Source organism: Emydura macquarii, unplaced genomic scaffold (genome assembly GCF_026122565.2).
Source record: "Emydura macquarii macquarii isolate MOO-44397 ecotype Brisbane River unplaced genomic scaffold, CSIRO-AGI_Emac_v2 contig_2897, whole genome shotgun sequence".
Classification (NCBI taxonomy): domain Eukaryota; kingdom Metazoa; phylum Chordata; order Testudines; family Chelidae; genus Emydura; species Emydura macquarii.
Window position 1 is genome coordinate 5,210,044 of NW_027133034.1, and position 17,145 is coordinate 5,227,188.

The following is a 17,145-nucleotide window of genomic DNA, read 5'->3' on the forward strand; positions in this document are numbered from 1 at the left end:
GCTGCCACCTCCCCCCCGCGCCGGCGGGGTCTCCGGGCTCCCCCTGGGGCCTGCTCCCCCCGAGCCCAGGCCGCTTCCCCGGTGGCGCCTCAGCCTCCTCTAGCTGCCGCTTCTTGCCAGGGTCCCCGGGTGTCGCGCGGCCCGGGCTCCACAGCTCGGGGCTGCCCCGCGGGCGCCTCCCGGCTCCGGGCGCGCGGAACAGCGGAGGCGATTCGGGCAGGAAACGCTTGCAGGGCACGTGACACACTAACGGCTCCGCGTGTCGCTTGGCCATCAAGGGGCTGAGCGCGAGCGGCTGGAAAACGGAGCAGCGGCACCTCTGCGCGGGCGGGGGGAGGGGTGGAGAGGGGGTGGACATGTCTCTCCCGGCGGGCGGAGCTGCTGGGCGCGCATGCGGCTTACGGCAGGCTTCGATCCTTCCCGCCTCTTCCTTCCCGCGTCTCGTAGCGCCCTCTAGGGGAGTGCGCGTCCGGCCAGGGCCGGCTAACTTGCTGCGGCGCCGTGGGGGTGCGTGGGTTGAAATGTCGATGGCCGGCGACAACTCCACGCCCATGCAGCTGGCAGCCTACACGCGGGCACAGGCTTTGGCTGTTAGCGCGTGTGCCGCTGCCGATCTCTCATCGATGTGAGACCCTGCTGCAACCTCCTCGCTTCGGAACTCTGCTGTCGTGTAGCTAGCCCGGCCCGGCCCGGCGCGGGGGCACTAGGCTGCAACCCCGGCTCGCTAGCACCTGTAATTTACCACGCTCCCAGCTGTTCAGGACCCATGTCATACAAACTAAGATCTGAGCAGTGCTGATTTAATCCTACACTTGTCATTGTCTTTATGTTGGCCCAATGTGGCTGGCACCTCCAATTCACCAGCGGCTCCAGCTGTGGGCATACCAAAGCCACATGAAGAGGGATTTAGTACATTCCCTCCTTGGGCGCCTCTTAGCTCTGTAGGTGAAGCTCAAAAGTGCATTCACTTTTTTGCAGCTTTAGCCCGTTACAAACTCTGTCCCCTCTCGTATGACTGCTTTGCAGGTCCAGGAGTAGGATGGATGGCTTTTTTTAAAATGTATTTATTTATTTTTAAAATTTAGGCTTGAGCTTTTGGTAATGCTTATCTGAATAAAATCAGTACACACACAACTTGTGCAGACTAATGCATCCAAAAGTACATTCACGATACATTCTTCTTCTCCTCTCTTTTTCCCTTTGTTAAACCCACTTAGTCGTCTGTTCTTAAATTTAGACTGGAAGCACTTTAGGGCAAGGATTAGCTATATTTATATAAAGCACCAAACACAATGGGCTCCCATGCTGGCTGTAAGTTTATTCAAAGTAACAACCCCTGTGTAAAGGTTTCTGCTCCAAGCAGCTCACACCCCATGGACTTTCCCTATTCAAATTCCAGCTAGCACTGCACATAATGTAAGAAAGCATATACCTCTTACATCATAAATATCAATACCAGTAGTTTACTTTTCTTTAAATGACAGTATAACAATATGCAGAAGTTTACATCAATTTAAAATTGTTTCATAGAACAAGAAATGAAAATGTTTTGATAAGGACAGTCTTATACTTTGCAATCCTTTCATTATCACAATCCTGCAACTTTATGGCAACAAACAAATCTGTTCCAATAAACAAACAATGAGACACACAAAATTAGGGAGGTAATATAATTTATTGTTGAAGAGACAAGCTTTCAAGCTCCATAACTCTTCTTAAGCTCTCAGGAGCTGAGAAGCTTCTTTCTCAGCAACACAGAAGTTGGTCCAATAAATTGTATTACCAGTTCCACGTTGTCTCTCATATCCTTGGCCCAACATGTCCACACTGCTGCAAACCAATAAATGTCACTTACCCTATGGCAGCAAATGAGTGCTTGTGGTTCACTAAAAGGTAGTGATCACATTACTATTGTTTGTGGACTTGTGCTTAGTGCTAGCAGCTCACTGTTAAACATGAATTAGTTATACAGAAGAAACTCCTCTTTAGAAATTAACATGTCAATCATGCAAGCCGATCAGAATGGGCAGACCCTTGCTTCTCAGCAATTGGGTGAGGCTAGGGGGGCTTGCAAGGTTGTGACAGCAGTGCCTGCTCTTGTGAGGGTTAGTGGGGCAGTCCCATCCTGGAAGGGTCTGTGTGGGACATGCTGGTCCTATTCCAAGGGCTGGGGTAATGGCCTCACTAATGGCTAGCCAGAGATCTGGGCCAGCTCGCTCTGCTCAAAGCAGTTGCTGCTGCTTTCACTCCAAATGGGGTCAAAAGAAAAGTTACTGACAACAAGCAACTAGGTAGGAACTCCTGCCATCCAGGCCTAGGGAAGACACAGGTTAAGTGAAAAAGGGCACTCTTGACAAGGTGGGGCATACAAAAGCAAAACCAAGACAATAAAAGAAAGATGGGGGAAACACCAGATTTAGAGAAAGGATGCAGACTGCTTGAAATAAAAGGGCATAAGCGACTGGGCAATAATACAGGTGAAAGGAATTGTATGATTATCATTTACCCTAAATGTGCCTTCTCTCAACAAATTTAAAAATGCAAAAGCATTATTTAATGTATCCATCTATAAAGGATTAAAATAGATAGTACAAAAAAAAAAAAAAAAAAAGGAAACAGAAGCCATAGGAAATCATCAGTTGCCCTGTAAAGTCAGCAAGGGTTTATTTATTTATTTTTATTTAGCGTAATGGCAGTGTCTAAGCTTTCAACAGGCTTTACTTGAGGTTGGGCTAACTAAGTTTTTATTTAAAAAAAAAGCAAAAATCTGGTTCATTCTAGTGCTTTTTTTTGGCAAAGAGAAAAAAAAGAGTTCAGAGTACCTGCAAGTAAACCTTTATTAAAATTCCTGTTCGTCCAATACTTTTTTCTGGAAAGAGATCTGAGCAGAACGGTTTTAAAAAGAGCATAGGCTTTATGCTCCTAGACACCATTAAAATACTAAATGTATTTTTACCCATGTGAACTTTAAAATTGTACTCCCAATTAAAGCAAAGTGGAAGCATGAAATAGCCTTAAAAAACAGAAAGCTAAATATGACCTTATCAATGCCAAGAAAAAGGGACCACAGCTGAATGAGTGTGTGAGTTTAAAAACACCTTAAAACCTGTTATCAGTGCCATTTCCATGGAAAAGACTTGATTTCCCACCAGATGACTTTTTTTTACTTTTTAAAGGATTTTCAAAGTGGATGATAGGAAGTTAACCATTAGCTTAATGTAAAGAAAACAAAGCAGTTAATTTGATTCTCCTCTAAACACAAGACACTTTTAATAATAATTCTCATAGAAAATATTTGTATAACTTCAAAATGACAGAGGCATCAATCTCTCCTCCTGTATGAAATTGCAATCTGTGAATTAATATCCATCTAATTTAATTTACCAGGCAATTTTCTTAGGACAAGGAAACAAATAATATTAGAGGTAGATTTAGAGTACCAGTGGTAAACTGCCTTAAAGTTCCAGCCAAGTATCCAACAATTGACCCAGGTATACTAAAACAGATACAGACGCTGTTGCTAACAACCAGAGGCGATGTGTAGGGGTGAGAGGACATGCAGAGTCATGGACTGCCCCAGATTTCTGCCAGGGTTCACACACATCAGAACCATGAAGCCTGCTGTAGAGACAACTGGTAACTGTTGATAGTGGTGGGGAACAATTTAAGGGTTCTGGTGTGAACTCTGACAGCAGAGGCAATGTGTGGGCGGGGGCATGCCACATGACCTCACAGACTGCAGCACACACAGCCTCAATCACCCACTGCATTCTTCAGTACAATGCAGAGCAGCTTCCCAGCTCAGAGGCAACTCCCAGCTCTCCCCACTGTTGGCCAAGGTTCCCATTCCTTGGGCCCTATGATGGACTCTGAGCTTGGACAAGGCAGCTGGGCCCAGTTCTCAGGGCAGGTGCATCCCCTGCACACACATACACACATGCCTGCAGAGCTGCATGAGGTTAAATGCAAGACCTCCTCTTCTGTATCATGGGAGATCCCCATCTCACTCCCAGTAGTCCAATGCAACTTGTAAAGTGCTTTGAGACCCTTAGAGACACATTGCTGGAGCAGATCAACCTGATCACTGATCTAGGGAGCCATGTCCTGTGAGCCAGCCTCAGAAACCATCAATGCTGCAGAGACTCCCAGATTTCTGCCAGCCCGGGGATTGCTTTGAACATCCTTCACGTCTGGGGCAGTGCCCCTCCATCCCTCTCCCACCTTCAGCAGGTAGCTCAAGCTTTCCAGAGCGGGCTGTGCCCTGTCTTTGCCCCTCAGTGAGGGGCCCATGGAAGAGGCCTCCATAGCTGGCTGCTGCTGTCTGTGTAGGTCAGGCATCAGTGCCACTGGCAGGGAAAGGAATGAGCCAGGCTGCCCTGGGCCCTTCACCACACACTCCCTGGGCTGGGGTTCAGTGTCTCTTTCTCCTCCTCTCTACCAGATCCCAACCACCCCTGCAGGTTCTCTGGACCAGTGCACAAATGCCTCCTTAACCACACTGTGCTGCAGTGGAGGGATAGGAGATGGCTGGGTTATAGCAGGGGCCAGCAGCAGCCTAGAGACATTATAGTTGCCTTTGTGTGCTGTGTGGGCTGGAAGGGATGGAAACTACTTCCAGCAGCAGGTTGGATGAGAGGGGGAAAGGGATAAGCATTGCAAAGACAGCCCAGGGGCAGCTACTGCGCAAGGCAAAGGGACAACACACATAATTTGCATTAATTTTAAACTTAGTAATTCCCATTATTGTATCACATCTGTACACTCCTGGCATAGCAGTCCCAACTGTATAACTGCTTTATAAAAAAGGAAGTATCAGGGTGTTTTGTCTAATAATCCTTAAAAAAATAATGCTTCAAACACTTTATTTAAGCAACCGGTAAGTTACACTGATAAACTTCAAATGGGCAAAGTGAGAGTGCAGTTCCTGCATTGGCAGACCAACTCTTATTTCTGTTTCAAGATAAATTTACTGCTGCTCCTTTGTGACATGATGATTTGCTTCACGCAGTACTATGATTTCATATACCAATATTCAAATTACCAAAACACAACAAACTATTAGAATAGAGCGCTAAGCTTAGCATAGCCAGAAAATTATAGTTTCTAAAATATTTTATCTTGTGGTTCTATTTTTAGTCCTACAGAAAATAGGCCTGGGAGAACTAAAAGTCATAATGAATGCAGCTTTCCAAGAAACATTTTAGCACTTTTCCACAATTTCAGATTTTGTAAATTTTCTATTTTGTATGTTGATGTTAAGGAATCCTTCTCTAAACTGTAGCTGAGCTTGTACTATACCTCTAAACATTCATAAAGTCACAAGGAAAAATGAAAACAATTAGAATTTTGTGTAAAAACTGAGGCAGAATACGCATGTTTTGTTTTAAGCCTCAGCTCCAAAGTAGAAATAATATTCCCAGTTTTGATATCAAAAACAGACCATACATCTTTTCCAACAGATTCTGAGAGCTGTAGACTGTGCATATTACAGATAGCTTGCATGTGAAAGGGAAATTATTTTGAATTTCAGTACGGTTGAGTATTATTAATCCAGCCTTGTCAGGACAACCTCATGGCAGCCATCAAAATATGAATTTAATACTTCTGAAAATCCAATGGTTTTTATGCATTCTCATGAAAGAGGGCAGCCATGTGTACATTTTCTTGCATTTTCACTAGTACAGTACAAATATGCATGGCACAGTACATATCTGGATAGCAATACAGATATTAAGAAAATAGACACTCTCAACTTCCTGTTAAGAATAAACAAGGCACCATTGATTTGAGGTTGTATCCAGTCATTACCTAGTCCACTGTGTGTTGTCAATTTTAGCATTACCTCCAGCAATTTTTCTGAAAAATCTATTTAAAACACTGCAACTCTGGTTTCCTAACCACAAACAACACACATTCATAGTAGTATTTCATCATGGATAGTTCATTCACAGTGTATGTTGACAAAACAGATTCTTTCTCCACCTGAAAATAAAAATTGAAGTTTTCAGAATATTTTCTGAAATAACATCTTAAGCAATTCCCTCAAAACTGTGTACTTCTCCACTGAACAGGCATTATTAGTGCTATGTGTTTACAGTCAGTGTTTGTTTTTAATTCATTAAAAGGCAGACAGTCTAAACATAACTACAATTGGCAACATAAACATGTGAACATCTTAAAGTTAAAAATCTGTATCATTAAACGGCATTTAAGGTAAAGCCCTAATATGTATAGTTTTGATTGACCCATCTACTCCAATAAGTATTACTCCCAAACCACAATCTATCCGTACCTCTAAATGGAATCCATACTGTAATATAACATTTTTTATATCCTCATAACTCAATTCTATAGAAAGTTCATTTGCCAAGTTTTCAAAGTGGTAAAGGAGAGGACCTAGGATACAAAGATAAAGAGATTCAGTAACACTAATACCAATTTTATTGTCAGTAGTACACTTTTACCTAAACTTTTATATGAAGTCAATACAGCATATGGAACAAGTATGACACCCTAAACTGTAAAATAAACTGATAATAAGTACAGTGATGTCTGTAATTAAGTTTGTCTACCACTTTCCATTATTAGCCTGTTTTCAGTTGCTTACAGCTTTAGCAAACTAAAGTTTCAGCAACAAATGGCTCAGCCATTCGAGAACAAGTTTGACAGGTAGAATACATTGTTTTGCCACTGTTAAAAAGAAATGGTTTAAGAACTTAAACTCAACACCACAATGCTTTGGAGTGTTGATATGACACTGGGAGGGAGCAGTCCTGAAGCCAGGGCAGTGGTGCATTTTGCTTCTTTGTGAAAATTCACCCAGATTTGGCTGAATTATAAGAATTTGAAAATCATGTGGCATATGCTCAACAGGTTTGAAAGAATGTGGTACCTAAAAATACTTAAGACTCCATGGCTATCAATGCTGATCAAAACTTTCCCTGCAATGGCTCCTCCCAGTCATCAGGGCCGTTGGTCATGTCTGGCAATAGAACGGAGAGCAAGATAAACAATTTACCTAAATTTATCCATATTCCTCCTGGTTTGAGTATTTTCCATATTGTATCAATGTAATCAATGACATTATGTGCGGTGTCAATGAAGAAACAGGTTGCTATGCAGTCCCACATATCTGTACAAAGAAAACATATTATCGAGTGCACATGATCAGTTTTAACATCACTCCTCTCTGTAAGACTTAAGAGTTGGTTTGTATTTAACATCAGAATCAATATATATATATATATATATATATATATATATATATATATATATATATATATATATATATATATATATATATTTAGTCACCTCTAAGATCAGTTTCAGCTAACAGTAAAAAAGAATGGCTAGAAGTTGAAAATTGCCTTACATTTTATTGAAAAGAAACCAATACTGTATTACTGCAAAGCTGGACAATAAAGGTATGTCTACACTGCAATTAAAAACCTGCAGCTGACCCGTACCAGCTGACATGGGCTCAGGCTAAATGCTGTTTAATTGTGGGGCAAACATGGGTTCAGGCTGCAGACAGAGCTCTGGGACCCTCCCACCTTGCAGGGCCCTAGAGCCCAGGCTCCACCCCAAGCCCGAACATCTACACCACACTTAAACATCCCCTTATTCTGAGCCCTGTGAGCCTGAGTCAGCTGGCATAGGCCAGCTGTGGGTTTGTAATTACAGTGGTTCTCAAATTGAAGGGCGTGAGAAGCTTTCGGGAAAAAAACAAACACAAAAACTTAACTTGCACATTTTACCAACAACAATGAAGAACTAGTAAAGCTGATTCCTCCAGACTTATCAGGTCCTCAGATGGCATTGTGCATTTTGACAGATTTCTGTTAAGCTTGCATAATATTAAAGTCGTTCCCATGTGTACGTTAATCCATTTGCTACAACATGGTGCGCACATTTGTAATTGTAAGCATGGACCACGACTGCAGTTTTACTTTCGCTCTTATTACAATGGATTGTTGGCTCATTCGTGCAACAGAAAGAAACCCAACTCAAGTGAAAAACAAAGAAGCCAAAACTGATTCAAGTGAAGCAACACCGCTGCATATATCAGTATGTATACTTGTGTGTTAGGTAGGGTGGGGGGTGTAAACTACTACAGACCCAAAGAAGTGGGGCACGATCAAATAAGTTTGAGAACCACTGGCGTAGACATACCCTTAAGGCCAGATTTCCATTAAGCAAGGCTTACATTTAAATAAAAGCATCAGATCTTATTTGTTTGTTTTACAAACATGGATGCCACACTAGTAGGAAAACTAGTACCCTGAGACTCCGGGCCTTGTTAGCACTTTTAAAATCCAGAACAGAAGGCTGTCCATCATCAAAATATTTGGGGATTTCACTTTAAAATATATACATCCAATTAAGCCAGCTGGGTCATTTACTACTTTGTATAGACAAGTGACCTCCAGATACAGGTAAGAAATCTATGGCCATCTGCAGTCTCACCAGTTCTAGGAACTTAGGTGGTAAATATTTAAGCACTGTAAGTACCATTATCTTTTGTACATGAATTCAGAATTGAGTTAAGAGAAAAGTTACCTAACAGTTGCAACAAAAATGATTTGACCAGACAAATTTCACTAATGACAATAAAGGATATTTGTGTTCATAGGAACATAAATATTATCCTTTAGCATATCCTTGAAATACTGGTCACTAATAGTTAATGAGTATATATTTGTTTTATTTGTAAATAATTACAATAGTAAAAATGTGCTATGCTATCTGTTTTTAAACCAAGCAACAATAAGTAATTGGACTTCATTTATATCCATGTAAAACATACAGTTAATATTGTGCATTTCTCTTTAACATCACACTTGTAATTCAGGGAAAGAAAAACAGGCATGAATGCCTGGAAAACTTCCCACAGTGTGATTTATCACTGTTCTCATTAAAAGGGAGTATATATAACCCTACAATAAGGATACAATTTAGACACTTTTAAATATATTAGAGCACATGTATAATTTTGACTGAAAAAAGCAAAACTTATTTTGTTTGAGAATAATCTTGGTGTAATATACAATCCTGCTTTAATGATTCTAGGCATAATTTGGTTTTAATTTTTTAACTAATTCTGTTCTTCAATACCGAGTTTATATTTAGTGTGATCATGAATTTTGACCTCTAATTTCTCTACTTACTGCACTCTGAGTAAATTTCTTGAAAATCCCCTGCTGTCATAGAAAAGTTTGCACCAGAAGGAAGACCGTGGGGGTCAACATCAGGGAAATAAACTGGTCGTATCTGATCAGCAGATCTCCTGTTATTGCTAAACTGATGAATCCAGGGATAAAGTTTATGAGAGTTAATTTCAGAGCATCTGCAAAATATGAAAATCAGAACGATTCAGTTTCAACTAACAGCTCACATATTACTTAGAAAAGTAGGTGTTTTGCAATAAAAATTGGTAAGTATAAAAATTATTTTAAAATTGATTTTCAACAATATCTAGGATGAATTTCGCTGATAAGCTGGATGTTATAAAATATTTCTGTAGGCTTTCACTTAGGACATTAATAATTCAATGAATAATGAACTTTTTTTTAACACTACTAAAAGATACAAATAAGTAGCAACTTGTACAAGACAAATAAAATACACTAAGTTTTTTTGAAATGGGGTTTCTTGTTTTTGCTTCCTGTATTTCAACCACTTTTTATTTATGTCTTGTTGAAAAGAAAACCAGTAGTGCAGTTCTTTCTGCAAGATGGGTGAAAACTGTCATTACATATGTCCAGTTGTGCTAAACAATTAGGATTCCCATTTGCTTTGTCACGGAAGAGTGTACTTGTTTATTTTATAAAGAGAAGGGTGATGACTCAAGTCCCTTCCCATCTTGTTTTTATATTTTCCTAAAAATACCTACTTTCATTCTAGATTCTTGCTGACAGTTGCTTTTCTTGAGCCAGAATAGAAGAGGCTTTGTGGTACAGCAAAGTAAAAGCATTTTTCTGAAACTGTCATCCTTTAAACAAAAGTATGTATTTAGATTATTTCAACAAATTTGCAAAGTCAAATAATTTGCTATTGGGTAGTATTACACTAATGTTATTTGAGCATATACATCGACAGTACTGCAATTAATCTTAACAGTCTCATGCCATTTCTGTATCTGTACAATGCAGTTTGTGGACCAAGACATAGCAAACTAACATGGGACCCTTACAGAGAAGTTCAACTCTGAAAAGTGACTAAAATGTCATAGTAGAGTTCCATGTTCTTTGTATCGATGGCTCCAGATCACATTTGATCAGTTCATAAAAAGATGTTTTTCTGATGTTCTTGCAAACTCATCCTGGAATCAGAAAGTGAAGCTTTTTTCATTCTATTCAATACATTACCAATAAAATTCTGCAGAAACAATATGCCCTCAGTTATACTCATGCAGCCCCACTAAAGGAAATGGGATTGCACAGGCACAACTGAGGACAATTGAAACATGCAGGAATAACTTAGGATATAAAATTGCCCTGCAAAGTTTATGTTTCCTAGAACTTAGAGGAATCATGGGGGTGGAGATGCATACAACAGACCTGGTTACCAATGAAGGTGAAAAACATCCCTCAAGGATCAGTGACCCAGCTCACCTTGGAAACAGAACTGAGTGCATTTTCTTTTTATCACCGTGGCAAACAGGTCTATTCCAGGGGTGACCCATTATCAGAATATATGGTGAAGTATGATGGAATTTCTCCCCCCACTCATGGTCTTGAGAAAAGTGCCTGCTGAGTGTGTCCACAGTCACATTCTGAACTCCTGGAAAAAACTGTTACTAACCTTCCGATGTGTTGCTCATGTCCATTCCATACTAAATGTGCGCACGCACCACACGCACCAGTGCTGGAGATTTTTCCCTCAGTGGTATCCCTAGAGGTGGCTCTATCGCCCTCTGCAGTGACACGCATATGCGCCAGTATATAGAGCACTGCCAACCCCTCTGCCTCTCAGTTCCTTCTTGCCAGAACTCCAACAGAGGGGAAAGAGGGCAGGTCATGGAATGGACATGAGCAGCACATCTTAAAGAACAACAGTTACGGAAGGTTAGTAACCATTTTTTCTTCGAGTGCTTGCTCATGTCCATTCCATACTAAGTGATTCAGAAGCAGTACCTCTGGAGGTAGGCCAAGAGTTCATGGACGTGCCGCTTGCAAAACCACCTTGCCAAAGCCCACATTGTTCCGGGCTTGCTGTATGATTACATAGTGAGACGTAAAGATGTGCACCGAGGACCAAGTTGCAGCCCTGCAGATGTCCTGAATTAGGACTTGGGCTAGGAAAGCCTCTGAGGAGGCTTGAGCTCACATCAAATAAGCTGAAAGAGTGGCAGGAAGCACAGTCTTTGCCTGGCTCATAGCACAAATGTATGCAGGTGGTAATCCAAGAGGAAATTCTTTGGGATGAGACTGGTCTACCTTTCATGCGTTTGGCCACTGCTATAAAGAGCTATGTGGACTTTTGCAAGGGTTTAGTTCTCTCTATATAGAAAGCCAATGCTCGCCTGACATCCAATGTATAAAGACGTCTTTCCTTGTTAGAGCTTTGTGGCTTGGGAAAGAACACTGGCAGGAAGACATCCTGATTTGACATGAAAAAGTGACACTACTTTTGGCAGGAACGCAGGATGAGGTCGCAACTGGATCTTATCTTTGAGGAATATAGGGAAGCTCCAAAGTTAGTGCCTTGATTTCCGAGACACGCCTCGCTAATAATAATTGCGAAGAGGAAGGCAACCTTCCAGGACAAGTGGAGAAGGGAACAGGATACCATGGGCTCAAAGGGGGGCCCAGTGAGTCTGGATAGAACCAAAAGTCGAAATCCCATGGGGGGACTGGATCTCTGACCTGTGAGAAGAGCTTTTCTAGGCCCTTTAGGAATCTGACTCATTTCATGGGATAAGACTGAACTGCCCTGGATGTGTGGATGAAAAGTTGAGATGGATGCTAGGTATACCCTAACTGACGATAGTGCTAGGCCCAGGTGCTTCAGGTAGAGTAAGTATTCCAGGATGGACGGCAGAGGTAATCAAGACAGGGAGAGAGATTATGCTCCCTCGCCTAGCAGGAGAAGCATTTCCATTTTGCCAGGTAAGTGGGCCTAGTCCAGGGTTTCCTGCTCTCCAGTAAGACTCTCTGGACTAGGTGGAACAGGCTTATTCTTCCTGGTTTAACTATGCAGCATCCATGAAGACAGGTATAAGAAGGTGAGATCTGGATGTAACATCTGATCATGATCCTGTGAGATCAAGTATGGACGGACTAGGAGCATCCTTGGGGCTACCACTGCCAGGTCCAGCAACATGCCAAACCAACGTTGGCAGGGCCATGCTGGTGCAATCGTTATAACCCTCGCTTTGTCCCTCTTGATCTTTAGGAGGACTCTGTGGACAAGAGGAATCTGAGGGAAGGAGTACATGAGGTCTCCTGACCATCGAAGGAGAAAGGCGTCAGGCAGGGAACTGCTGTCGTGTCTTCTCAGGGAACAGAGCTGCTGGCATCTCCTGTTCTATCTGGTCATAAAGAGGTCCACTCGGGGAGTCCCTCACTTCTGGAAGATAGTTCTTGCCACCTCCGGGTGCAGGGACCACTTGTAGTGAATGAAGATAGACCTGCTTAGGTGATCTTTTAATTTGTTCTTGAACCCAGGGAGGTGAGAAGCTTCAAGGTGGATCGTGTGCCCCACACAGGTCCCACAGGCTGAGGGCCTCCAGACATAGTACTGAGGATCTTGCTCCTCCTTGCTTGTATAGTGCACTGCTGTCATGTTGTCTGTCAGCACTCACACTACCTTTCCTTACATTTGGAGAAGAAACATTTTGCAGGCTAGGTGGATTGCCCTGAGCTCCCTTACATTTATATGCAATCTCAGCTCCTTCGAGGACCAGAAACCCTGTGTCCTTAGTGGGCCAAGGTGGGCTCCCCTACCCAGGTCCAAGGTTTCTGACACCAAGCTAAACAATGGGCACAGAACTACAAAGGGAACCCCTTCTGTTATATGCGCAGGGATTGTCCAACCAAGCCAGAGAGGTAAGTATCCAGGGCAGGATCATGATGACTATGTCCAGGCTGCTGTCTCTCTGGGAAGTAGATCGATGCAAGCCACATCTGAAGGGGCCGGAGATGGACTCTTGTGTGTTGGACCACATAAGTAACACGCTGCCATGTGGCCCAGCAGCCTCAGAAAAACCCTCACTGTGGTGAGGGGGTGGCTTGTGAATTGAAGGATTAGGTCTGACAAGGCTGCATATCTGGCCTGAGGTAGAAATGCTCTGGGCCAGGTGGAGTTGAGGACTGCTCCAATGAGCTCTATCCTTTGCACTGGTGCTATTGTGGATTTCTGCTCATTTACCAGCAGGCCCAGGTTTTGGAAGGTCGGTTGCAGCACCTTGATGTGCTGCCGGACTTTAGCCTTCGAGTGTCCCTCGATGATCCAGTCATTGAGGTAAGGATAAATCTGTATCCCTCAACATCTGAAGTAGGCAGCCACTATTGCCATGCACTTCGTAAAGACTTTGTGCCGTTGAAAGGCCAAAGCGTTGGGCCATGAATTGGTAATGGTCATTTCCCACTACAAAATGCAGGAACCACCTGTGGCCCTGGAAAATGAAAATACGCATCCGTTAGATCAACGGCAGCATACCAGTCTCCTGAATCCAGGGAGGGGATAACAGAAGCTAGGAAAATCATACGGAACCGCAGTTTCAGATTCTTGTTGAGACGACAGGTCTAGCATTGGTCGCAGGACCCCTTTGGCTTTTGGGATCAGAAAGTAATAGGAGTAAAACCCCTTCCCTCTCAGTCATAGGGAAACTTCCTCTATGGTCCCCACCCGCAGGAGTATCTCCTGAACAAGAAGTTGCTCGTGAGAAGGGTCCCTGAAGAGGGACAGGGATGGAAGGGAGGAATGGAAGTAAATTGGAGGGTTTATCCCGCTGTGATAATGTTTAGGACCCACTTGTCTGATAAAGCTGACCAAGTGGAGAAGAAGGAGGATAAGTGGTTTGAAAGGAAAAACAGGGATGGATACTGGTCCGAGACTGCTAAGTCATTCCTAGGTGCGCCCTCAAAAGTTCCATCTACCACCCGATGAGTAGCAGCCTGAACTTGACTGAGGCACAGAGGGAGGTTAGCCCTTACAGCATATAAAGTTTTTGTTTAGATTCTATAGGGCTCAACTCCTCTACTGGCTTGCGAACTGTTGCTGCTGCTGCAGCCTAAAGTACTTTCTACACACCAGAGGAGTGTACAGCCCCAAGGAGTGGAGTGTGGCTCTCGAGTCCTTAGATGTCAGACTGCATGGCCTTGTCTGATCAGAGAAGAGGGCTGTGCTCTCAAAAGTGAGGTCCTGGATGGACTGATGGACCTCCGCTGGCAGGCCAGATGACTGCAGCCACAAAGCCCTTCTCATTGACACTGCTAATGCCATGGTTATGGCAGCTGAGTCTGTGGCATCAGAGGCTGCCTGGCAGGAAGCCTGGGCCACTGACTCCATCCTCCAGGATGGCCAGGAACTCTTGTTTAGATTCCTGGGGCAAGAAGTCAGTGAACTTGGCCATAGAGTGCCAAACATTAAAATCATATCTTCCCAACGTTGCTTGCTGGTTTTATATGTGGAATTGAAGGCTCACAGTTGAATAAATTTTCCGCCCAAAGAGATCCAGCTTTTTTGCCTCATTTTTAGGGGGTTGAACTTGACTGCCCCAGTCGGTCCCTCTCGTTGGCTGCTCACACTACCAATGATCCTGGAAATGGGTGGGAGTATAGACACTCAAAGCCCTTAGCAGGCACGTAATATTTTTTTCTCTGCCCATTTAGATGTCTGGGGCAAGGAGGAGGGGTTCTGCCATAGGGCTTTCACCAACTTCATGACCCCTTCATGGAAGGAGTGGCCCATCCTAGAGGGGGCTGCTGCTGCCAAGATGTTAAAAAGCGAGTTGGCCAACTTCTTTAACTCCTCTGCCTCCAAGCCCAGATTGGCTGCTACTCATTTGAGTAGCTCTTGATGATCTCTAAATTCATCCTGGGGGACTGCAGTGGAAGTCCCATTACTGCCTCATCAGGCAATGAACATGAGGATGCTGGTAGGGGAGGAGTAGGTGACTGTTCCCCCGCAATTGGGGTCATCTCCTTCGGGTGGGTCACTGACATCCCCTTCGCCTGGCCCGGTTCATCATCCAAATCTGGGGGTGGCCGTGACACCACTGCCAAGCGTCTTTCTGATGTCCCTGAGATGGATCGATGCTGAGACCCCAAAGACTGTGAGGAATCCCCATGGGTTCCAGAACTGCCAAAGTCCAGTACATTGTGTTGGTGGCCAAGAGCCTGGTAGGGCAAGGGGAAACCCTGCAGCTGGGTATCTATGGCCTTTATGGGAAGCACCTTCCTCTTCCTCTGATTCCATACCAGAGGACCACAGCAGCACTAATCTCGCCTCTGGTTCCCTGGAGTGGTGGGTGCGGTGCTTTGATGCTAAGAAGCGGTGCCGAGACATCAGTGATCGGGGAAGGGATTCCCTGGGCGCCGATGTTCTGGTGACCGACAGGAATGCTCCTGAAAATAGCATCGAGTCAGGGGATTGGTGCTGGGACCCTAATGCTCTATACTGGGACTCTGGTGACCAGTACTGAAAGTCCGATCAGCGGCACCTATAGTCCGGCTGGTGGCTACTGTGCCTCGGAGACCAAGGAGGTAGCAGCAACTGTTGTCAAGGCAGTGGGCGCTGCAGGGATGGTGAGCAGCACCGTGACACTGGAGATCCGAGTGGGGGCCCCCCATTATGGACTTGCCCCTTGAGCCACTTTTGGCTGATTGGCCCGGCATGGTGTCCCAGTGTAAGGGCCTGTTGGCCTGAGGGCACCAGGAGCGAAAGCAAGTCCATAGCCACCTGAAAGGTGTTGGGGGTTGATGGCACTAAAAGATGCCGAGGGCCTCTGCCACTACCTGGCATTGAAGGTGGGTCCCGAGGCAGTCTGGGAGTTCTAGGGGTTGAGGCCACTGCCAACTCAAATTCCAGAAGAGACGAGCAGCCCAGCACAGGTCTTGACTTGTCCCCCACTCCAGACTTGCTCCTCTTAGGTGGGGAGCACACTCTGTCAAACTGTGTATTTTTGTGCTGTTTCTTCAGCACCGGTGATGGTAATTGGTGGTTGGATGAGTTCAGCACTAGGGAAGCCCTTCAGGTCTATGCCAACGTACTAGGTGCCGAATCTGATCGGCCTGGCTCGGATACTGGTCTGAGAGCTGACTCCACCAGGCTCTCAACCTGATGTCACAGTCACAGTCTCTCTTTGTGCAGGGTCTGATGTTCCTACAGATCCTGCACTTATCCCAAATACAAGCCTCACTAGGGCACTTCAGGCAGCTCTGGTGAGGATCGTTCACGGGTACAGGCTTTTAACAGGATACATATGGCTTAAAGCCCTGGGACTGGGCCACGCCCCCATCCCCTGGGATAACATGTGAAAGGAGAACATATAACCACTAAAACTACTGATAAAAGAACCAGTGAGATGTTGGCCGAGGCAAGGATGTTTCTGCATCATCATACATGGTAAAAAGGAACAGAGAGGGAGGGAGGCCAGCGGAGACCTATATGCCGGCACGTGTATGCCACTGAGAAGAGCACTAGAGCCGACCCTACAGATACCACAGAGGGAAAAATTTCTGGCACCGATGCATCTGGCACGCACACATGCCTAGCATGGAATAGACATGAGCAAGCACTCAAAGAAGTAGCTAAGCTTCTATAATGATCTGATCAGGTATGCACCAATTCTAAGCTTGAGAGCCTCAGTGCAGAGAGAGTGGGATCTTGTCCCTCCTTGCAGATTGATATAGAACATGCATGACATGTTGTTTGTCATGACCTTTATGTGTTTGCTCCTGATTAATGGTAGTAACTAGACACAGGCATATCCGACTGCCCTGAGTTCCAGGAGGTTCATGTGTATTAGTGGTTTCTTGAGGCAATCACCTGCCTTGGGTCATGTGTGTCCAGATGTGCTCCCCATCCCAACAGGGATGCATGCATCATTATGACAATCATTGGGGGAGGACAGGTGAAAAGGACTCCCTTCACAAATGCTCTGAGTGTATTTCCACCAATTAAGAGATTCATTTTGGA

The 17,145-nt window shown here is 44.2% G+C and overlaps 1 protein-coding gene across 1 annotated transcript in view; it reads right to left on the reverse strand.

Annotated features, from left to right (window-relative positions):
* Positions 1–4,698: 4,698 nt before the first annotated feature.
* Positions 4,699–17,145, reverse strand: part of CARNMT1 (carnosine N-methyltransferase 1) — a 36,934-nt gene continuing 24,487 nt past the window's right edge. The window contains exons 5-8 of the mRNA XM_067568448.1: positions 9,168–9,346; positions 7,019–7,132; positions 6,293–6,396; positions 4,699–5,982 (exon numbers count right to left, since the gene is read on the reverse strand). Coding sequence (XP_067424549.1) covers positions 5,866–5,982; positions 6,293–6,396; positions 7,019–7,132; positions 9,168–9,346 — 514 coding nt within the window. The 3' untranslated portion in view covers positions 4,699–5,865. The remainder of the gene's footprint in view (positions 5,983–6,292; positions 6,397–7,018; positions 7,133–9,167; positions 9,347–17,145) is intronic.